Below are 24,536 nucleotides of genomic sequence, written 5' to 3'. Positions count from 1 at the left end.
CATTAAAAATTGTTTAATTTGAAAGTGAAACTAACAGAAAACTTATGACTGAGTACAATAAAGCCCTGGAATTCCAGGGACCGTAAAGTCAAAATGAAACTTTCATGATTCAGATAGGGCGTGCAATTTTAAACAACTTTCCAATTTACTTATATCATCAAATTTGCTTTGTTCTCTTGGTATTCTTTGATGAAAGCTAAACCTAGGTAGGCTCATATCATTTTGACAGTTTTTAACAGATAGACAGCACTAGTTCATGTGTGCCATATAGATAACATTGTGCTCACTCCTGTGTGGATATTTATGATTCAGCACCGATTGGTTAAAATGCAAGTCTGTCAAAAGAACTGAAATAAGGGGTCAGTCTGCAGAAGCTTAGATACAAAGTAATTACAGAGGTAAAAAGTATTTTAATATAACAGTGTTGGTTATGCAAAACTGAAGAATGGGATTATCTATCTATTTAAACAATAAAAATTCTGACCTAGACTGCAGTAGAAGTAAGTTTTTTATGCACGCTTTTCTGCTGCACTCGTAATATGAGTTGAAAGTAAACTGTTTTCACTAGCGAGCTAACCCGAGGCACGTAAAAAGCCAAACTTAGAATATTGCGCACACGATAACATATTCCCCCACATAAGTCAATGGAGCAAAAAAAGTGGCAAAAAACCTATTCGTGCGCAAGCACGATCACATATTCTCAAGTGCGCTAACCCACCATGAAAATATGAATATTTCACATTCCAATGTTCTTGACATAGCAGAATATGTTCTATTTATTCATAAATAAATATTTCTACATATATCTGATGGTTTTTTGGTACTATTAGATATATGTAGAAATATGTATTTATAGATATATACAGATATGTAGAATATTTATTTAGAAATACTTGGAATGTGTTCCCCTATGTGAAGAACATTGGAATGTGAAATATTTACAATAAATACACAAACACTTTATTAAATATGAATATTGCATAAATATGATTTACATGTTTTCATCTGCTCAACTGCAAAGGGCTCCAAAGCACTTGTAAATATGTCTATATTTTGTATGTTATTTGGGACACTTTTTTGTTGGCAAAACAATTAACCAGAGCTCCTAAGTCCCACAGACGTATATTAACTTCAATTGCACTAAAGCGATTGGGGCATATGTATCAAGGTCTGGCGGACCTGATCCGACACTGCGGATCAGGTCGGCCAGACCTCGCTGAATACGGCGAGCAATATGCTCGCCATATTCAGCATTGCATCAGCAGCTCACAAGAGCTGCTGGTGCAACGTCGCCCCCTGCAGACTAGCGGCCAATAGGCCACCAGCAGGGGGTGTCAATCAACCCGATCATACTCGATCGGTTTGTATTGTGGTAATGTCTGTCCTCCTGCTCAGAGCAGGCGGACAGGTTATGGAGCAGCGGTCTTCAGACCATTGCTTCATAACTGGTGTTTCTAGCGAGCCTGCAGGCTCGCCAGAAACACGGGGCATCAAGCACCATTCGGAGCTTGATACATATGCCCCATTGCATTTACTTTAAACTTGTAATACGAGTGAAAAAACATATACGCACAAACAGCTGTCATAAACCCCTTGTTGCTCGCGCGTAATAGTTAAAGCGCCTCTTTTATTCTGGCCCATAATATTCTTTATTAGTACAGTATGCAGATAGCTCATATTTTAACTGTTTAATATTTTTTTTTCATTTAGGTGAAATTTACGAATGCAGCAAAAGTACTTCAGTAAATTATTTCTGGTACAGGAAAACGTTAAATATATCCTCAAGTATTACTGAAAATGGCAGCTTGCAATGGTGGCTGGTCATATCTCTAGCAGCAGCCTGGGGAATATTGTATATGTGCAGTTTAAGAGGCATTAAATCTACAGGAAAGGTAAATAAATCGTATTGTTTCCCCTTAACATAATATGGTTGTAATATATAATTAGGGTGTCCAAACTTTTCATCCATACTGGATTTTATTTTTTCTTCTCTGGCTCTTGAACAGTTTTTGCACATTTTATTGATCAAAAATATGTATTATTTTGAATAGAGCAATGATTTAACAAGAGTTGCATAAGTTGGCTCTAGGTGTTGCAGAGAGTGTCATATGGAGGAGTAGAAGAGGATCATAGCCAAATGCTTAATTCTCATGTGAAATAACAAAAGCAGCCTGGATTGTCATACAGTTCCAGTTAAATTGTTTTAAAATACCTCTATGTATTTGCATATGTAAGGTGTATATACAAACAACTTGAGACAGTATGAATTCACTTTGGGACTTATGCTGGACATCCCTAGTCTATGAGTACAGTATATATTGCCACATAACAGCTAGAGATTACAGTAAAGGGCTTAAAGGGACAGTCTACAATATAATTTTTATTGTTTTAAAAGATAGATAATCCCTTTATTACCCATTTCCCAGTTGTTCATAGCCAACACAGTTATATTAATATACTTTTTACCTCTGTGATTACCTTGTATCTAAGCATCTTCTGATAGCCCCCTGATCACATGACATTTTATTTATTATCTACTGACTTGCATTTTAGCCAATTAGTGCAGTGTCTGTCACAAGCCACGGGCGTGATCACGATGTTATCTTTATGACTCACGTGAACTAGTACTACCCTGTTGTGAAAAGCAAATAAAAAAGCATGTGATAAGAGGCGGCCTTCAAGGGCTTAGAAATTATCATATCATAGATTTCAACTAAGATTACCAAGAGAACAAAGAACATTTGATGATAAAAGTAAATTGGAATCATGAAAGTTTATTTTTGACTAGACTGTTCCTTTAAGTCACCCAATGTAATTTTACAATGTGTGATCAAAATGAGTCAACTTAAATACAAACACTTCGGCCCAACAAGTTGTGTTAACTTTACTTAAAAAGTAGGCTACAAGGGTATACTGTTATTTTTTTTTAAATAGCAAAATATGATGCGGCTTGTTAGGTTGCCTTATCTGTACAATGTTATGTGCATGGAGAGACTTGTGGATTAAATTAGTTTTAAAAAAAACTTTTTTGTGTTATTTTTTGTATTTTAAAAAATGAATTATTTGCATGTGTTAGTGATAGATAATACTTGTGCACAATCTATATATGCATTGCTTACACGCCAACTCTGGCTTAGTTTCCATTGAAGTGGTAAAGTTTGGAAACTGGTGGTAACATAAACATTCTCCAAAGACTTTAATGGAGATAAATGTTTTTACCCCCAGTTTCCAAACTTTACCACCTCAGTGGAAACTAGGGGGTCTATTTATCAAGCTCCGAACGGAGCTTGATGCCCCGTGTTTCTGGCGAGCCTTCAGGTCTGCCTGCTCTGAGGCAATGGACAGAAATCAACCCGATTGTATAAGGCCGCAAATCTGCAAGGGGCGGTATTGCACCAGCAGTTCACAAGAACTGCTGGTGCAATGATACGCTGTTGGCATTTATCGATGTGCGGTGGACATGGTTCGCTATAGCGGATCATGTCCGTCCGCAAAATGATAAATGGACCCCTAGGCCTCTGTTGTTTAAATAGTCATAGCTGAAATTCTCAGTAGTGCATTACAAACATCTTTGCAGCAGGCATGTCTTCAGAAATGCTTCTGTTAAAAATGTATCACTGCTAGAATGATAACTTTTACCATGTGTAGGACTGACTTCACAAACTGTAGGTCATGTGTGCATTTGCTGTATGCGCATGTTCTTGCCGCTAGTAACATCACATGACACATCCCGTGATGTACCCAAAGCATATACAGCAGGCAAGCAGACATACATATAGCCTATGGTTCCATCAGATGTGGGCTTGTGTACACATTAAAGTGATGGTAAATTTGAGCGTTTATAAAACACTAGGATTTACCATCACTAAAAATAAACTGTAGTTTCAGTTATCACTTATTAAAAAAAGGGGGCTTAACTCACCTTGTCTGTGCCGCAGCAGCTCGCTAAAGTCAGAGCCTCTGGCTCTGTATATATATATATATACTGTACTGTACTATATATGATAATGTTAATGTAAAATATATATTTTATACCTATATATCAATATAAATAGATATATAGGTATATGTATATATATATATATATATATATACATTTTTATTTAAAATAAAAATAAAACTTTCCTGTATGTAAAGAACATTGGAATGTGAAATGTTAATAATTACCGTTGGATTAACACGCAAGCAATAAGTGTTAGTTTTTTTCATCTGCACTCTACATTGAAGTCTATCTGTCACAATATCTGGGTCCTGATATCCAGGTTTTGATGGGGATTTTCACATTTAATGTTGATTTGATTTAGCATTTTGTTAATTAATTAATTAAAAAAAACTATCAATATTCTATTCTATTACTTTACAGCATTTTTTTACAACTGTCTAAAACTTTTGCACAGCACTGTACATATTTTACTATTTAACAGTATATTACATACATATAAATAACTGCATACATGTACAATATAACCACAATCCCCCAGCTACTATAGTTTTTTTATTCATGCCCTAGTTTTACTACTGTATTGTAACAAAAGGGCTTGAGTTTTGAATGACACATGTACATTGCATTCAATGTAGGTGGCGATGCTGGTTTTAAAATTCCGCCAGTGTCAGAGAAGCTTCACCTCCCACAGAGAAGTGTACTAAACGCCTCTTGGTGAGACACACTTCAAACACTGTTTTCAGCCCTTTATAACATTTCACAGGTAATATCGAAAATATCGCTATTATCATAATGCTTTTAACATTGGGGCCACAGTCTCCAGTGACTTCTATTCATTTATGTGTCATGCGAATGGCTCAGCAATATCCTGATTGGCTGAAACACAAACAGGGTATCATCTATAACTGTGATTCTCTGTGCTAGCCGTGATTACTTTTAACAGAACCATTTTTACAAATCCAAGTATGTTATAAAAAGGCTTCTAATCATTCAGCTTTTGTGACCTTTTAGTCAAAATGGACATTTTATGTCATGTAAAAATGCAACAATTATTTTCAAGTAAATACATTTTAAGGGCTAGATTAGGAGTGGGGCACTATTTAGCACATTAACCTCAATAGGTGTAGGCTTTTTGCATGCAATGGGTTGCCATCGTATTACAAGTTGAAAGTAAAAAGTTAGAGTGAAAGCGAAAAATGGACGTGCACAGAAAGTTGAACTTTGAATATCGCAACCACGTTAACGTATTGCCCCAGAGACTTCAATGATATATGTATGTATTTTATATGAACAGTATCAGATATATATATATATATATATATATATATATATATAGAAATATATATTTAATAATAAAAAGTACATTATTTTGTATGTGAAGAAAATAAGAATGTAAAATATGCGTACATATGAAAATGAAATATTATTATTATGAAATAATAAATATAAACTATTACAAAATATTAATAAACATTATTTAAAATTATTATACATACTGTAAAATATTCTAAATAATAAATAGAAAATATATACATATATATGTATATATATATATGTATGTATATATATATATATATATATATATATATATATACTGCATATATAAATATTTTACAGAATGTGTAATAATTTTAAATAATTTTTATTAACATTTTTAAGTTTATATGTAATATTTCAATAACACCCATTGAAGATAGCAATTCTTCACGTGTGCTTATCCAACCTCGTTAATCCTAAATTGCGACACACAATGCTCGTTACGCATATTTTACATTTGTATGTTCTTCACATAGAAAATAATGTACTTATATATATATATATATATATATATATATATATAAAGTATCTCACAAAAGTGAGTACACCCCTAACATTTTTGTAAATATTTTATTTCTTTTCATGTGACAACAATGAAGAAATGACCCTTCGCTACAATGTAAAGTAGTGAGTGTACAGCCTGTATAACAGTGTACATTTGCTGTCCCCTCAAAATAACTCAACACACAGCCATTAATGTCTAAACCGTTTGCAACAAAAGTGAGTAGACTCCTAAGTGGAAATGTCCAAATTGGGCCCAAAGTGTCAATATTTTGTGTGGCCACCATTATTTTCCAGCACTGCCTTAACCCTCCTGGGTATGGAGTTCGCCAGAGCTTCACAGGTTGCCACTGGAGTCCTCTTCCACTCCTCCATGACAAAATCACAGAGCTGGTGGATGTTAGAGACCTTGTGCTCCCCCACCTTCCGTTTGAGGATGCCCCATAGATGCTCAATAGGGTTTAGGTCTGGAGACATGCTTGGCCAGTCCATCACCTTTACCCTCAAGGTAGTGGTCGTCCTGGAGGTGTGTTTGGGGTCATTATCATGTTGGAATACTGCCCTGCGGCCCAGTCTCCGAAGGGACGGGATCATGCTCTGCTTCAGTATGTCAAAGTACATGTTGGCATTCATGGTTCCCTCAATGAACTGTAGCTCCCCAGTGCCAGCTACACTCATTCAGGCCCAGACCATGACACTCCCACCACCATGCTTGACTGTAGGCAAGACACACTTATCTTTGTACGCCTCACCTGGTTGCCGCCACACATGCTTGACACCATGTGAACCAAATAAGTTTATCTTGGTCTCATCGGACCACAGGACATGGTTCCAGTAATCCATGTCCTTGGTCTGCTTGTCTTCAGCAAACTGCAGTTTTTTTGTGCATCATCTTTAGAAGAGGCTTCCTTCTGGGACGACAGCCATGCAGACCAATTTGATGCAGTGTGCGGCATATGGTCTGAGCACTGACAGGCTGAACCCCCACCCCTTCAACCTCTGCAGCAATGCTGGCAGCACTCATATGTCTATTTCCCAAAGACAACCTCTGGATATGATGCTGAGCACGTGCACTCAACTTCTTTGGTCGACCATGGTGAGGCCTGTTCTTGCCAACCGTGCTGCAGCTCAGTTTCAGGGTCTTGGCAATCTTCTTATAGCCTAGGCCATCTTTATGTAGAGCAACAATTCTTTTTTTCAGATCCTCAGAGAATCATTTAGCATTAGGTGCCATGTTGAACTTCCAGTGACCAGTATAAGAGTGTGAGAGCAATAACACCAAATTTAACACACCTGCTCCCCATTCACACCTGAGACCTTGTAACACTAACGAGTCACATGACACCAGGGAGAGAAAATGGCTTATTGGGCCCAATATGGACGTTTCGGGCCTACATAGCCCTTACTCATGCCATGAGTAAGGGCTATACAGGCCCGAAACATAGCTGTTGTTTTATTCTTTGAAACTTCAATAAAAGATGTTATCCTAAAGAAACAGTGCTGGGAATACTTTTTTGCTATATATATATATATATATATATATATATATATATATATATATATATATATATATATATATATATTATCAGACCATTTATATGAGTGTAACTGTACTTTGTACATGTTGTGTTTTCTGCAAAACAAAAAAAATCTCCCCCTACCCTGTATGCGAGCTCTGAAGTCAAGCAAAGACTTTTACTTTCAACTCAGTCTATGCGCTATTTCTGCAGCCCACAAAAATCCAAGAAAAACCTGGTATCGTTTGTGCACTACAGTTTGCGCACCACTCATAATCTATACTGATGTGTCTTTATTTGGATATAATGAAATCTTTGAGATAGTTTCTACACTTATAAACATACTTTATAAAACCACACTAAATTCACAATTGTGAGAGTAACTTTTGTAACATATTTTCACTTATTATATCTTTTTATTAAAATGTTTTATTTTTGTAATTATTATCTTGTTTATAACATATTGTATATGATTCTTTCCTCAGGCAGTTTATATTACTGCCACGTTCCCTTATCTGGTTCTTACCATATTCCTTATTCGTGGTCTTACACTTCCTGGGTCTACTGATGGTTTAAAGTATCTTTTTACTCCCAATGTAAGTACCTTCTCTCCCAATGTAAGTATGTTTTTTTTCCAGTATAGATCTCAAATACATATTTCTTTCATGTAATTAGCAAGAGTCATGAGCTAGTGACGTATGGGATATACATTCCTACCAGGAGGGGCAAAGTTTCCCAAACCTCAAAATGCCTATAAATACACCCCTCACCACACCCACAATTCAGTTTTACAAACTTTGCCTCCCGTGGAGGTGGTGAAGTAAGTTTGTGCTAGATTCTACGTTGATATGCGCTTTGCAGCAGGCTGGAGCCCGGTTTTCCTCTCAGAGTGCAGTGAATGTCAGAGGGATGTGAAGAGAGTATTGCCTATTTAAATTCAATGGTCTCCTTCTACGGGATCTATTTCATAGGTCGTGGAGATTCATCTCTTACCTCCCTTTTCAGATCGACGATATACTCTTATATACCATTACCTCTACTGATTCTCGTTTCAGTACTGGTTTGGCTATCTACTATATGTAGATGAGTGTCCTGGGGTAAGTAAGTCTTATTTTTTGTGACACTCTAAGCTATGGTTGGGCACTTTTATATAAAGTTCTAAATATATGTCTTTAAACTTATATTTGCCTTGATTCAGGATGATCAATATTCCTTATTTCAGACAAGTCAGTTTCATTATTTGGGTTAATGCATATGAATAATCAATTTTTTCTTACCTTAAAAATTGTTTTCAAAATTGACTTTTTTTCCCTGTGGGCTGTTAGGCTCGCGGGGGCTGAAAATGCTTCAATTTATTGCGTCATTCTTGGCGCGGACTTTTTTGGCGCAAAATTTTTTTTGTCATTTCCGCTGGAAGTTGTTCGTGATTGCGTAATTTTTTTGACGTTTTGCGCCAAAAATGTCGGCGTTACCGGATGTGGCGTCATTCTTGGCGCCAAAAAATGTAAGGCGCCAATAATGTGGGCGTCTTTTTTGGCGCTAAAAAATGTGGGCGTCATTCTTGTCTTCACCTTTTTTTCACATTATTTCAGTCTCATTTTTTCATTGCTTCTGGTTTCTAGAGGCTTATTCATTGGCATTCTTTCCCATTCCTGAAACTGTCATTTAAGGAATTGATCATTTTGCTTTATATGTTGTTTTTTCTATTACATATTGCAAGATGTCTCAGATTGACCCTGGATCAGAATCTACTTCTGGAAAGACGCTGCCTGATGCTGGTTCTACCAAAGTTAAGTGCATTTGTTGTAAACTTGTGGTAACTGTTCCTCTGGCTGTAGTTTATGATGAATGTCATGATAAGCTTGCTAATGCAGATAGTATTTCCATTAGTAATATACCATTACCTGTTGCTGTTCCCTCAACATCTAATACTCAGGATGTTCCTGTTAATATAAGAGATTTTGTTTCTAAATTCATTAGGAAGGCTATGTCTGTTATTCCTCCTTCCAGTAAACGTAAAAGGTCTTTTAAAACTTCTCATTTTTCAGATGAAATTTTAAATGACCGTCATCATTCTGATTTGTCTGTTTCTGATGAGGATTTTTCTGGTTCAGAGGATTCTGTCTCAGATATTGACACTGATAAATCTTAATATTTATTTAAGATGGAATTTATTCGCTCTTTACTTAAAGAAGTTTTAATCGCTTTAGAGATGGAGGAATCTAGTCCTCTTGATACTAAATCTACTAAGCGTTTAAATTTGGTTTTTAAACCTCCTATGGTTATTCCAGAAGTTTTTCCTGTCCCTGGTGCTATTTCTGAAGTAATTTCTAGGGAATGGAATAATATGGGTACTTCATTTACTCCTTCTCAAAGGTTTAAGAAATTGTATCCTGTGCCATCTGACAGATTAGAGTTTTGGGACAAAATCCCTAAAGTTGATGGGGCTATCTCTACTCTTGCTAAACGTACTACTATTCCTACGGCAGATAGTACTTCCTTTAAGGATCCTTTAGATAGGAAGATTGAATCCTTTCTAAGGAAAGCTTATTTATGTTCAGGTAATCTTCTTAGGCCTGCTATTTCTTTGGCTGATGTTGCTGCCGCTTCCACTTTTTGGTTGGAGGCTTTAGCCCAACAAGTATAAGACCATAATACTCATAGCATTGTTAAACTCCTTCAACATGCTAATAACTTTATTTGTGATGCCATCTTTGATATCATTAGAGTTGAGGTCAGGTATATGTCTTTAGCTATTTTAGCTAGAAGAGCTTTATGGCTTAAAACTTGGCATGCAGATATGTCTTCTAAGTCAACTTTGCTTTCTCTTTCTTTCTAAGGTAATACATTATTTGGTTCCCAGTTGGATTCTATTATTTCAACTTTTACGGGGGGGGAAAGGAACTTTTTTGCCTCAGGACAAAAAATCTAAAGGTAAATATAGGGCTGCTAATTGTTTTCGTTCCTTTCGTCAGAATAAGGAACAGAAGCCTGACCCTTCCCCTAAAGGAACGGTTTCTGTCTGGAAACCTTCTCCAATCTGGAATAAAACCAAGCCTTTTAGAAAGTCAAAACCAGCTCCCAAGTCCACATGAAGGTGCAGCCCTCATTCCAGCACAGCTGGTAGGGGGCAGGTTACGATTTTTCAAGGACATTTGGATCAATTCGATTCACAGTCTTTGGATTCAGAACATTGTTTCACAAGGGTACAGAATAGGTTTCAAGGTAAGGCCGCCTGCGAGGAGATTTTTTCTCTCTCACATTCCAATAAACCCAGTGAAGGCTCAGGCATTTCTGAAATGTGTTTCAGATCTAGAGTTGGCTGGAGTAATTGTGCCAGTTCCAGTTCTGGAACAGGGTCTGGGGTTTTACTCAAATCTATTCATTGTACCAAAGAAGGAGAATTCCTTAAGACCAGTTCTGGATCTAAAGATATTGAATCGTTATTTAAGAATACCAACATTCAAAATGGTAACTATAAGGACTATTCTGCCTTTTGTTCAGCAAGGGCATTATATGTCCACAATAGATTTACAGGATGCATATCTTCATATTCCGATTCATCCAGATCACTTTCAGTTTCTGAGATTCTCTTTTCTAGACAAGCATTACCAGTTTGTGGCCCTTCCGTTTGGCCTAGCAACAGCTCCAAGGATCTTTTCAAAGGTTCTCGGTGCCCTTCTCTTTGTAATCAGAGAGCAGGGTATTGCGGTATTTCCTTATTTGGATGATATCTTGGTACTTGCTCAGTCTTTACATTCTGCAGAATCTCACACGAATCAACTTGTGTTGTTTCTTCAAAAACATGGTTGGAGGATCAATTTACCAAAGAGTTTGTTGATTCCTCAGACAAAGGTAACCTTTTTGGGTTTTCAAATAGATTCAGTGTCCATGACTTTGTCTCTAACAGAAAAGAGACGTCTGAAATTGGTTTCAGCCTGTCGAAACCTTCAGTTTCAATCATTCCCTTCGGTAGCTTTGTGCATAGAAATTCTAGGTCTCATGACTGCTGCATCGGACGCGATCCCTTTTGCTCGTTTTCACATGCGACCTCTACAGCTTTGTATGCTGAACCAGTGGTGCAGGGATTATGCAAAGATATCACAATTAATATCCTTAAATCCCAATGTACGACACTCTCTGACGTGGTGGATAGATCACCATCGTTTAGTCCAAGGGGCTTCTTTTGTTCGTCCAACCTGGACTGTGATCTCAACAGATGCAAGTCTGTCAGGTTGGGGAGCTGTATGGGGATCTCTGACAGCGCAGGGGGTTTGGGAATCTCAGGAGGCGAGATTACCAATCAACATTTTGGAACTCCGTGCGATTTTCAGAGCTCTTCAGTTTTGGCCTCTGCTGAAGAGAGAATCGTTTATTTGTTTTCAGACAGACAATGTCACAACCGTGGCATATGTCAATCATCAAGGTGGGACTCACAGTCCTCAGGCTATGAAAGAAGTATCTCGGATACTTGTATGGGCGGAATCCAGCTCCTGTCTAATCTCTGTGGTTCACATCCCAGGTGTAGACAATTGGGAAGCGGATTATCTCAGTCGCCAGACGTTACATCCGGGCGAATGGTCCCTTCACCCAGAGGTATTTCTTCAGATTGTTCAAATCTGGGGACTTCCAGAAATAGATCTGATGGCCTCTCATCTAAACAAGAAAATTCCCAGGTATCTGTCCAGATCCAGGGACCCTCAGGCGGAGGCAGTGGACGCGTTGTCGCTTCCTTGGAATTATCATCCTGCCTATATCTTTCCGCCTCTAGTTCTTCTTCCAAAGGTGATTTCCAAAATTCTAATGGAACGTTCGTTTGTGCTGCTGGTGGCTCCAGCATGGCCTCACAGGTTTTGGTATGCGGATCTCATTCGTATGGCCAGTTGCCAACCTTGGACTCTTCCGTTGAGACCAGACCTTCTATCTCAAGGCCCTTTTTTCCATCAGGATCTCAAATCATTAAATTTGAAGGTATGGAAATTGAACGCTTGATTCTTAGTCATAGAGGTTTCTTGGTGTTCTTCTCATAAATTCTCCTGGCATTCTTTCAGAATTCCTAGAATTTTACAGTTTCTTCAGGATGGTTTGGATAAAGGTTTGTCTGCAAGTTCTTTGAAAGGACAAATCTCTGCTCTTTCTGTTCTTTTTCACAGAAAGATTGCTAATCTTCCTGATATTCATTGTTTTGTACAGGCTTTGGTTCGTATCAAACCTGTCATTAAGTCAATCTCTCCTCCTTGGAGTCTTAATTTGGTTCTGAGGGCTTTACAAGCTCCTCCGTTTGAACCTATGCATTCTCTGGACATTAAATTACTTTCTTGGAAAGTTCTGTTCCTTTTGGCCATCTCTTCTGCTAGAAGAGTTTCTGAATTATCTGCTCTTTCTTGTGAATCTCCTTTTCTGATTTTTCATCAGGATAAGGCAGTGTTGCGGACTTCATTTAAATTTTTACCTAAGGTTGTGAATTCTAACAACATTAGTAGAGAAATTGTGGTTCCTTCATTGTGTCCTAATCCTAAGAATTCAAAGGAGAGATCTTTACATTCTTTGGATGTAGTAAGAGCTTTGAAATATTATGTTGAAGCTACTAAAGATTTTAGAAAGACTTCTAGTCTATTTGTTATCTTTTCTGCGTCCAGAAAAGGTCAGAAGGCCTCCGCCATTTCTTTGGCGTCTTGGTTAAAGTCTTTGATTCATCATGCTTATGTAGAGTCGGGTAAATCCCTGCCTCAAAGAATTACGGCTCATTCTACTAGGTCAGTTTCTACTTCCTGGGCGTTTAGGAATGAAGCTTCGGTTGATCAGATTTGCAAAGCAGCAACTTGGTCTTCTTTGCATACTTTTACTAAATTCTACCATTTTGATGTGTTTTCTTCTTCTGAAGCAGTTTTTGGTAGAAAAGTACTTCAGGCAGCTGTTTCAGTTTGATTCTTCTGCTTATTTCAGTTTTTTTCATTATTAAGATTAAAACTTTTGTTTGGGTTGTGGATTATTATTATTTTTCAGCGGAATTGGCTGTCTTTATTTTATCCCTCCATCTCTAGTGACTCTTGCGTGGAAGTTCCACATCTTGGGTATTTATTATCCCATACGTCACTAGCTCATGGACTCTTGCTAATTACATGAAAGAAAACATAATTTATGTAAGAACTTACCTGATAAATTCATTTCTTTCATATTAGCAAGAGTCCATGAGGCCCACCCTTTTTTGTGGTGGTTATGATTTTTTTGTATAAAGCACAATTATTCCAATTCCTTATTTTGATGCTTTCGCTCCTTTCTTATCACCCCACTTCTTGGCTATTTGTTAAACCGAATTGTGGGTGTGGTGAGGGGTGTATTTATAGGCATTTTGAGGTTTGGGAAACTTTGCCCCTCCTGGTAGGAATGTATATCCCATACGTCACTAGCTCATGGACTCTTACTAATATGAAAGAAATGAATTTATCAGGTAAGTTCTTACATAAATTATGTTTTATTATAATATAAATACAAATATATTTTATAATATTTTACCCATGGCAAATATATTTTTTCTACAAATTATGGTTTGCTAAAATGTTTTTATATGATTTTTTTTTTTTTTAGAAACCGTTGGAAATTATGGTTTGTTGTTTTTTTTTTTTTATCTCAAATACATATTTCTTCTAATAGAAATAAGAAATATGTTTTCATCTTTTGTCTGTGACACTTTTATGACCATTTTTTTTACCTCATTTGTTTTTGATTAGTTGCTTAGATTCACAAATTGTGATATAATTCTTGGAAAATGCCTCTTTATTCTTACTGGACCTAGTTTAATAGCATAATATGATTAAATAATACATTGAATTGTAATAGGTGTGAGAATGTCATTTAAAAAAAACAAAAAAACAATTAGTATTTGTTAAAATGGTTTATTAATTTTCATTGCAGATGGCAGTTTTGATGCAACCACGTGTATGGCTGGATGCTGCTACACAGATCTTCTTTTCTCTTTCATTAGGTTTTGGAGGACTAATAGCATTTTCAAGTTATAACCCAGAAAAGTAAGAATGAAGATTTCCAGGTTATTTGTGTCTACTATAGTTCTACAGTGATATGTCTGTTTGCAACAAGCTCACTTCTAGCAATGGCCTCTTTATCTCCCGCTCCCTCAACCTTCTGGCTCTCACAGAAACCTGGCACTCTCCTTCAGACACAGCATCCACTGCTGCACTGTCACATGGGAATCTTCACTTCAGCCACACTCCTAGGTCTGATAATAGACAAGGAGGTGGTGTAAGTATTTTACTTTCCTCTCGTTGCACCTTTCAACAAATACAGTCGATCTCTTCCCTCACATTTTCCTCATTCTATACCCTCATGATTCGCTTTTTCTCTCTCTCTATACGTGTTGCAGTCATATACCGCCCCCCTGGCTCCTTAACTCAATTTCTAGATCACTTTCCTGCCTGGCTACCTTATTTCCTTTCCTAAAGCACCCTCATTCTTGATGATTTCAACCTCCTGGTTGAAAATCCCACTGCCTCCTCTGCAAAATAAATAATCTTTTTTTTTTTTTTTTAAATATATTTTTTATTTTTCAAACAGAAAGATACATCAAATCGTACATACAAACAAGTAAAGAATTATTACAAGTTTGGTTTAGGGATTATTTGACAGAAATAAACAAGTGCCTGTGTAGCTAACATATCAATCCCTCATTAACATTTCATAGCAGTGGAAAATCAACTTAGACATAACAATTGCATCCTGGCAAAAACATCAAAAATCACATTTCTTATCAGTCTTCAAATACTAAAATAGAGAAAAAAAGCAATTTAATATGATTCAACATAAGTTATTCCTATCTGTTCCTGCCTGGAAGCTATACATATCATCTGTATTTTTAGATTATAATACTTTACTGGATTATAATATACTAATACTATACATATCATCCATTCACCATATCCTGCAAATAGAATTGAAAAGTTGAAAACTCAAAAGAAAGAGAAAAAAAAAAAAAAAAAGAAAGAAGAGGAGAAAAAAAAAAAAGGAAGAACCAGAGATAGTAGCTCCAGTCCTGACCACTCCCCCTCCCTCACCCCCCCTCTACCCAGTAATATCAGTAGAATAATTTATCCAACATCTAGGGAAATGACCTGTAAGAATGTTTTGAATGACAAAGATAGAGGTACTAAGTGGTTTAACCAATTGGATTTGAATATTATTCGGGAGGGATTTAATAACTCTCTCCCATTTTAGAAAGAACATCTGGACCTGATCCACATTTAGATTCTGTATGCTATATTGTTCAATTGTGATTTGCATAATAACTGCTTTCTTAAATTCTGGAAATTTTGGGGCATACGTCGCTTTCCACGTTTTAAGTATCAAGTTACGAGCAAGTATTATTAAGGTGTTAACAAGTTTATATTCCTTGCCTCCAGTTACATATCTTAACAGGAAAACAATATCTTGGGATCCTATGCTTATTCTTATATTAAGTATCCAGTTAAGCCAATAAATTATTTTGCTCCAAAATTGAAAAATCTTGGGGCATGACCATAGACAATGCAGTATATCCGCCTTCTCTTGATTACATTGGGTACAGGAATAGATATTCCCTGACCAGGTCGACCTTTTACTAGGCGTAATATAAACATTATATAATATTTTTATGTGTGATTCGCGAAATGAATAATCTTTGTATCCTTTGTTGAAAAGCATATCTAGATAGGCTCAAGGGCTTGGAGCTATCTTCTGATTGGTGGCCAAACTTGTATGCCCATTTGTATTGGCTTACAAATGTGTTCAGCTAGCTACCAGTATTGCATTGCTGTTTCTTCAATAATATGCCACATATTATAAATGCAAAACTATACAATTTCCTTAAAAATAAAGCTTGATTTTCAGGGATACACCGAGGGGCCAGACATGATGCAGGAGGAGTGATGTCACTACTGATTGTAAGCCCCACATGGGCCCTCAAGAGGTGTGGGCCCAGGCTCAGTTGAGGCCTATGAGACCCCTGTATTTATGCCCTTTCATACATCAGTATCCAGTAGAATAGGAATATTGCAGAATAAAGCATGCATTTAAACGTACATGTACTGTTTGAGAATGCTATGTGGATAGTGTGAAGTTAATTTAAAGGGACAGTCTGTTCCAGAATGTTTATTACATAAAAAAGATAGATAATCCCTTTATTACCCATTCCCCAGTTTTGCATACACACACACAGTTATATTTATATACTTTTTACCTCTATGATTACCTTGCATCTAAACCTCTACAGACTGCCCCCTTATTTCAGTTCTTTTGACCTGCATTTTAGTCAGGCAGTGGTGACTCAACTGGAGTGAGCACAATGTTTTCTGTATGGCACACATGAACTAGTGTTGCCTAGCTGTGAAAAGCTGTCAAAATGCACTGAGATAAGATCAAGCGCTTAGCAATTAGCATAGGTAGGGTCTGTGGGGGCCCTGGAGTATGGGGTCCGTGACCCTTGATGTTGGGGGCCCTGTCCCTGGTGAGAGTGAGGCAAGAAAATGATGGGTCAATGGAGGGGTATAGGAGGTGGGTGGGGCGTAGAGGGAAAGGTGGGGGCCTTTCCCTAATTTTTGCTCGGGGGCACTAGTTGCTGAGATTCCTCTAAAACAGCATCAGAATTTATCAAAATTAAATGCATCAACAAAATGCAACCAAATAATAAAAAGCATTGACACAAGAGAGTGGGGTAGTTTAACAACATATTTAGTTATACAAATGTATTAAGAAATTACATACTTGTATTTTTTAATTTTGATTCCTAAAATTAAAGCAACATTAAAGTAATTTGTTATATGCATTGTATATATAAGCAATTAAAGTGATGGTAAATCCTAGCAATTGTGAAACACAAGGGTTTACCAGTGGAACAAATAAAGAGGACTTCATGCTGCAAGTTAATTTATTTGTTTGAAGCGTTCGCTGCACTGAGCTGCTCAGGAAGCCCACGGCAGAACGCTAGTTTGCTGTGAGGTGATGTTTCCACCTCTTAGCAAATATACTTCATGACTGAAAGTCCCCTTTATTTGTTCCAATGGTAAATCCTAGCATTTCACAAATGCTAGGATTTACTATCACTTTAAGCACTACATTTTAAAAGAGATGAAAGCAAAATAAACATTTAAAATAATTTTAGCACAATTTAGACGTTTTTGCAATTTTAGAGCAGTTCTGAGTTATACCCCTTGTAAATGCAAAGCCAATCTGAATTTGTGTTCTTGGCCTTCTTTGCTGTGGCCAATCAGAAAGACTGGTAAAGGAGCTTGTACTATGATGTAAGATGTCAATGTTGCAGGGTCATTTACATTTTACCATAGATGGATGCACTCGATCTTCTCCAAAGGAAATAGAACAGGCAATATTTTTCAGAAACAATTTAGACCAAAGCAGGCATAATTATTAATAAATGTATAGTGCAATGTAATTTTCTTTACCTTTTTTACATTTTTAATTGATGTGCACAATAAAAATAGAAAAAAGAAGCATAGCTATGAATAATGTGTTTTTTTCTTTCAATTGTAGGAATGACTGTGGAAAGGATGCTGTGACAATAGCTATCATAAACAGCATGACATCCATTTATGCTTCCATCCCAATTTTTTGTATCTTGGGATTTAAAGCTACAAACGCATATTGGCACTGCCTAGATAGGTAAGATAATTTGTTTGTATAAATCGGCTCCCATAAATAACTGTCATAATGCCCTGATGTGAGTTAGCATGCATTACATTTATTTTTTTATTATTACCTAAAAGAGCCTCCTAATACAAAAATAACATGCTCTAATTCATTAGCAGGAAACCACCAGTGAGCTTGGAATAAGCGGAACTAATTTTGTGGGGGGGTGGGGAAGGGCAAAAAACTAATCTTAAAAGACCAGTCAACAAATTAGATTTGCATAATCAACAAATGCAAGATAACAAGACAATGCAATAGCACTTTCAGCATTGCACAAGCAGCTCACAAGAGCTGCTGGTGCAACGCCACCCCCTGCAGACTCGCGGCCAATAGGCCGCCAGCAGGGGGTGTCAATCAACCCGATCGTACTCGATCGGGTTGATTTCCGGCGATGTCTGTCCACCTGCTCAGAGCAGGCGGACAGGTTATGGAGCAGCGGTCTTTGTGACCGCTGCTTCATAACTGCTGTTTCTGGAGAGCCTGCAGGCTCGCCAGAAACACGGGGCATCAAGCTCCATTCAGAGCTTGATAAATATGCCCCATTGTCTGAACTTCAAATGAGTGAGTAGTAGATTTTTTTATAACAAATTTTAAAGTTATGTATATTTCCACTCCCATTGTACCATGTGATAGCGATTAGCCAATCACAAATGCATATATGTATAGTCTGTGAATTCTTGCACATGCTCAGTAGGATCTGGTGACACAAAAATTGTAAATATAAAAAACTGTGCACATTTTTTTGAATGGAAGTAAATTGGAAAGTTGTTTAAAATGACATGCTGTATCTGAATCATGAAAATTTAATTTTACCTGAGTGTCCCTTTAAGCATAATAAAATAATAAGATTAGCAATATGTGAAGCAGACAAGGTTGCTTGACGTTTGCATGATCTGCACACACTTTCAAACATGGTAGCTAATCTGCATCAAAATAATGACTAAAGTGAGTGCTTATGCTTAGATATAAGGCAGGGCTTAACAAATATGATTTAAAAAACTAGGAGTCAGCCCAACAAATACATTTTTGGGGCTGCAATATGATGAGAAAATACTTTATTTACGAGAGAGAGACAGAGAGAGAGAAGAGAGAGAGAAGAGAGAGAAAAGAGAGAGAGAGAGAACCTCTGAATTACATTGTTTCCAATGCAGCAAAGGTTTCTGGGTAAGATATGCAAGTATATATATATATATATATATATATATATATATATATATATATATTGTAATTAGCTAGCATCACTAATGTTGACTTGAATTAGAGCATGTCATTTTTTCATTAGACCGTCCCTTTAAAGGCACATGAAATCTTTTTTTTTTTTTCATGATTCAGATAGCGCATGCATTAAAAAAAAACTTTGCACTTTACTTCTATTATCAAATGTACTTTGTTTTTTTATCCATTGTTGAAGAGCATACCTAGGTAGGTGCATGGCCATGCACGATATGGCAGCAGTTTTGCAACAATACTTTTAACGTTGTTATACATTGTTTAATCACTGCTACCCCCTAGTGCTCAAAAATGTAAAATAACTGCTACCAGATAGTGATCTAGACACATGCAAGCTCCTGAGCCCATCTACCTGATTTCAGCAAAGGTTACAATAAGAACAAAGTAGATTTTATTGTAGATGTAAACTGAGAATGTTTTTGTTTTTTTGTAAATTGTGCACTCTATTTGAATCATGAAAAAAATATGTGTTGCATTACTTTTTTAACAATATGTATAATTCTAGTTGTTTGCATTTTCTTTATGGGCATTTGTATCACGTACTGCACCTTAAAAACGGAAACTCTCTTTTTCTTTAGGAACATTGCTTCTTTAATGAACGAATTTGATCTAATGGAGGATAGTGTTACAAGAGATAATTACAAATATTGGTTTGAAAACCTCAATAACACCTTTTCAAAAAGAATAGATAACCTACAGCTGAAAGAATGTAAGCTGCAAGATTTTCTTGATCAGGTAAAAGTTTCATAACGATACATTTCTATTAGTTGTTTTTAATAATTGAAACCAATGGACAATAATTAAAAGGTGAGATATTTTATGCCCAGTGACATTATTTTTCATTTCATGCTATGGAACTTTATTTATTACTAGTCTTAAAGCCTGTGTATACACGGGTCAAAATGTGTAAGGCCAGGTATGTTTGTAGCTACCCAACTCCCTTCCCCCCTCCCTACCCTCTGATCCCCCCATTTACTCGGATCCCCTCATCCCTCCTCCCTGCCGCTGTCAACATTTTTTTTTCTCTGTAGCATAGCGGTCCCATCCATCTCCCTCCTAACCCTCCCGGCACTGGGCATCGCGATCTTTGTAAAAAAAACAAACAATATCTGTAGCATAGTGGTTCAACCCGCTCCAGCGAGGTGCCGCCCACCGCCTCCCTCCTAACCCTCCCGGAGCTGGTATGTCAACATTTTTATTTCTGTAGCGTAGCGGCCCCACCCGCTCCCGCCCCCCCTCCAGCGAGGTGCCACCCACACGCCTCTCTTCTAACCCTCCCTGAGCTGGTCGTATTGCACATTGTCTCGTGTGCAGCCCAGTCAGCGGTCACTGATCCTTAAGGCCAGGTATGTTTGTCTCGCACTGCAGACTGCGCATGACTGCATAGGACAAACATACCGGGCCTTTTATAATAAAGGATTACCGGGGATAAAAGATTCCACTAGTTCACCAGTCCCAACTTAGTGAGAAATTGCAGCGCATAAATAAGAATGTAATTCCCCCTTTATTTAATATAAAGTGGGCTAGTAACTTTTTCTCCCCTGGCTAGTAACGTTTTCCCTGTACTAGAAAACGATAGTGATATTTTTCAAGCCCTGATTATAGCTGGCATAACCTCAATATATTAATGAACAGCTTTTATAGAATCACATGTAAATTGTGGGTTTTTTTTAACTGGGTAAAAAAAGTCTTAATTTTGTGTACTAGTAATGGGTAGTTGGACAAATTATTGAAATAATATCTAGGTGGTTGGAAACAATTTAGAAAGCTCTCTATATTGTATATTAGACTTGCATTGTATTAATTATACGGTGCCTACCAACTTCAAAAATGTATTCACTTAGAATATCCTTGTTGTTCTTAGGCTGCTTATTAAACAAAGTCTAGATGGTACCATGTTTAAAATATAACCAACTAGCATCATGTGGGTCTTATGGTCATTATGCAGACCAATGGTTCCTAACCTTTTTTGTGCCACCGAGTGCAGCCTGGTAAAGTATATGGGTCCAGTGTTACAAAATACTGCACCAAAGATAATTGTTTTAGTTAAGTGTAATAAAACAACTTTTGCAATATACTTTTAATATGTATTTTGCCTTTGTTCATGTAATTTAGCTAAGCTGTTGAAAAGTATTTGCAGTAAAAAGGATGCTATTTTTTTAATGTTTAAACTTTGCTGCTATGTTATTCTATAGCAACACAACAGAAATTCTCATTACAACGTGTATTCTGTCCCTTTAACTCCCAGTAGTGCGTTGCTGCTCTGGAGCTGACTTAATCTATGTGTTTAATCCCATTTAGGGGTTAAACACATTGTTATATACAAGCAAACATACAATAATAAAATGCTATAACATATTGTTTGCACTTTTATGTCCCTTTAATAGTTCTCATTTCAACTGTCCAGTTTTGGAAAACTATAACAAACTATGAAAATAACTCACTTCCTTCCATGTATTCATCAACGCACAATTGTACAATATTAGAAAGCAAAGTAGATGTCTCGGTCACCAATGAGAGAAGGTGCAACTTTACTTTTAGCGTCTGATAGCTGTCCAATAGTTATCCAGCAACATCATCTCTAGTCAGTAAGCATCATGCAATCTAACTGCAAGTTTAATTATGAGCATAATTGATGTGCTGAGATATCTGCAACAATTGTAATGTGATATGAAAAAATCTGTGACTTCTATTGGTGACAAAGGTACTACTACTGAGGTTTGTTGTCAACTCCCATGGTTGAAGAGAATGCTACATTTCAGTTGGAGGTTAGTCAAAAGGATGATGTATTTTTTCCATCCAAGTACACAGACCACCAGAAATATGATAAGGTGTTCCATGGACCAAGGTGCCAAGCCGGATTTCCCGCAAGGCTATTGGCTAAGAAGTGGAACCGTCACCTCTCAGCCAAATAACATTCTGCAGTGGGCTGCCTTAGAAGCTTAGTGCGGCGAATGCTGCTGACAAATAAAGGAGCTTTTAGCATGAAGTATTTTATACTTCATGACTGAAAGTGCCCTTTATTTGTTCCAATGGTCAATCCTAGCATTTCACAAATGCTAGGATTTACCATCACTTTAAGAACACCTGGTGTATATTCTATGTCAATAGTTAGCATCCAGTTCTTTTGTGTCTCCCAGCACATCATTGCAAGGTTCTGTCAATTAAAATATCTTAATCTCTAAAACAAAATTAAATTATTTGAAAAATGTTTCACATGCTAAGAAGGCTCTAATACAAGTGAGTGCCTTGACTTTACCTTTACCTTTATTCATAAAATAAGGTTTTGCATTTTATAAACTTGTTAAGGCTTCACAGGCTTCTTCTTTCCTCTAAAGAGAAGATCCCTACATATGAAAAAGATACCTATCAATATAAAAGCTTCTTTAGTACTATGTATGAATCTATTAAAACCTATCACAATCTACTAACAAAATGTTTATACATCACATGATTCATAGATGCCAGCTCACCATATTTATTTTCCAAAAGTCTCCTGAAATGTATATTTGTGTTATAAAAATGTATCCAAAAAAATGTAAAATATATTAATACCTGTTTAACTTGATTAAGTGATATTAAAATAGTCAGTGAATTTGCCTATGTTTATTGCTTACAGAGTGCCTCCGGTACTGGACTAGCGTTTATAGTATTCACTGAAGCAATCATCCAGATGCCAGGGTCACAAGTCTGGGCTATTCTGTTCTTCATAATGCTCTTCTCCCTTGGTCTTTCTTCTATGTTTGGCAATATTGAAGGAGTACTCACACCTTTGTTAGATCTTCATATATTTCCTAAAAGTGTTCCTGTGGAGTTTATTTCAGGTAAACTGAATATGGTTACTACAATGTACTTGTTTAATTTATTCTGAAAAAAATCCTAATATTATGTTGTATTAAAGGGACACTAAACCCAATTTTTTTTCTTTCATGATTCAGATAGAGCATGCAATTTTAAGCAACTTTCTAATTAACACCTATGATCAATTTTTCTTCGTTCTCTTGCTATCTTTATTTAAAAAGCAGGAATGTGATGCATAGGAGCCGGACCATTTTTGGTTGAGAACCTGGGTTATGCTTGTTTATTGGTGGGTAAATATAAGCCTCCAATAAGCAAGCACTATCCAAGGTGCTGAACCTAAAACGGGCTGGTTGCTAAGATTTGCATTCCTGCTTTTAAAATAAAGATAGCAAGAGAACAAAGAAAAATTGATTATAGAAGTAAATTAGAAAGTTGCTTAAAATTCCATGCTCTTTCTGAATCATGAAAGAAAAAAATTGGGTTCAGTGTCCCTTTAACAAAAATGTTCACAAGTTCAAAGTATCTGCAAACTAGTAAACTATTTCAAGTTGCCAAGGCAATTTATAAACAACATACATCCTTACAGAAACTTCTCAGTGTCTCCTGCATCATTTTAGCAAGATATGTGCTAGTCCAAGATTCTCTACACACGTGTGGCATAATAATAGGATTCTAAATTAGGCAGTCCCAATCCCCCAAGTCTAAGCCCCCTGTACACTGTGAACGTATTTATACAATTTATTTATTTTTTTTATTAACAAAAATGTATATACTTATTTCACATTGTGGGTGTTGCCTTTTTTTTTATTATTTAAAGGGACTTTTTCTCTGTTGCATCTAAAAGAAAATTTAAACATTGTAGTATTTTTTTAACTTTTTTTTCCCCTGTGCTTTAAAGAGATCATTTTGCTCTTAAAGGGATATGAAACCCAAACATTTTCTTTCATGATTTAGATAGAGCATGCAATGTTAACCAACTTTCTAATTTACTCCTATTATCAATTGTTAGCTTAATGTCCTATTAAATTTGATTAAGATCTATGTTAATGGATATCAGCAAATTTTCACTTATTGAAGACTTTATTTTATCTTGTCTATTCAGTTAGATTTGAGTTTTAACTCTTATTTTCTTTCCATGCAGGAATAATTATTGTGATATCCTTTGTTTTTTCTCTTATTTTTACTATGGCTTCTGGAAATTATTGGCTTCAGATATTTGACAGCTTTACAGGGTCCTTAACCCTTCTAATTGTGGTGTTTTTTGAAGCTGTCAGTGTTTCATACGTATATGGTATTGAAAGGTAAATATTAAATTATATTACACTTTTTTTTTTACATTTAATAGTGATCATGCTTTATTTTTATGGGGAATAATATTTTGGTCATTTTTTTTTCCCGGAAAGTGCTGCTTCTGTAATTAAAAATAGATACTCTGGCCCCTAGTTATCAAGCTGTCAACTTCAAATACGCTGGAATTCCGCAGCGTATTTGTGGCGAGGCTGATTCGCCTTAGTAATCAAGCCCTAGACACCGGC

The 24,536-nt window shown here is 36.5% G+C and overlaps 1 protein-coding gene across 1 annotated transcript in view; it reads left to right on the top strand.

Annotated features, from left to right (window-relative positions):
* Positions 1-24,536, top strand: part of LOC128661514 (sodium-dependent neutral amino acid transporter B(0)AT3-like) — a 125,778-nt gene that overhangs the window by 87,204 nt on the left and 14,038 nt on the right. The window contains exons 4-10 of the mRNA XM_053715764.1: positions 1,711-1,892; positions 7,764-7,874; positions 14,194-14,306; positions 17,815-17,943; positions 19,779-19,935; positions 22,820-23,024; positions 24,143-24,302. Of these exons, the coding sequence (XP_053571739.1) occupies positions 1,711-1,892; positions 7,764-7,874; positions 14,194-14,306; positions 17,815-17,943; positions 19,779-19,935; positions 22,820-23,024; positions 24,143-24,302 (1,057 nt within the window). The remainder of the gene's footprint in view (positions 1-1,710; positions 1,893-7,763; positions 7,875-14,193; positions 14,307-17,814; positions 17,944-19,778; positions 19,936-22,819; positions 23,025-24,142; positions 24,303-24,536) is intronic.

The sequence above is a fragment of the Bombina bombina genome, chromosome 5, assembly GCF_027579735.1.
Source record: "Bombina bombina isolate aBomBom1 chromosome 5, aBomBom1.pri, whole genome shotgun sequence".
In the NCBI taxonomy this organism is placed as follows: domain Eukaryota; kingdom Metazoa; phylum Chordata; class Amphibia; order Anura; family Bombinatoridae; genus Bombina; species Bombina bombina.
Note: the sequence above shows the minus strand (reverse complement) of the source record. Positions and strands in the feature narration are given on the sequence as shown.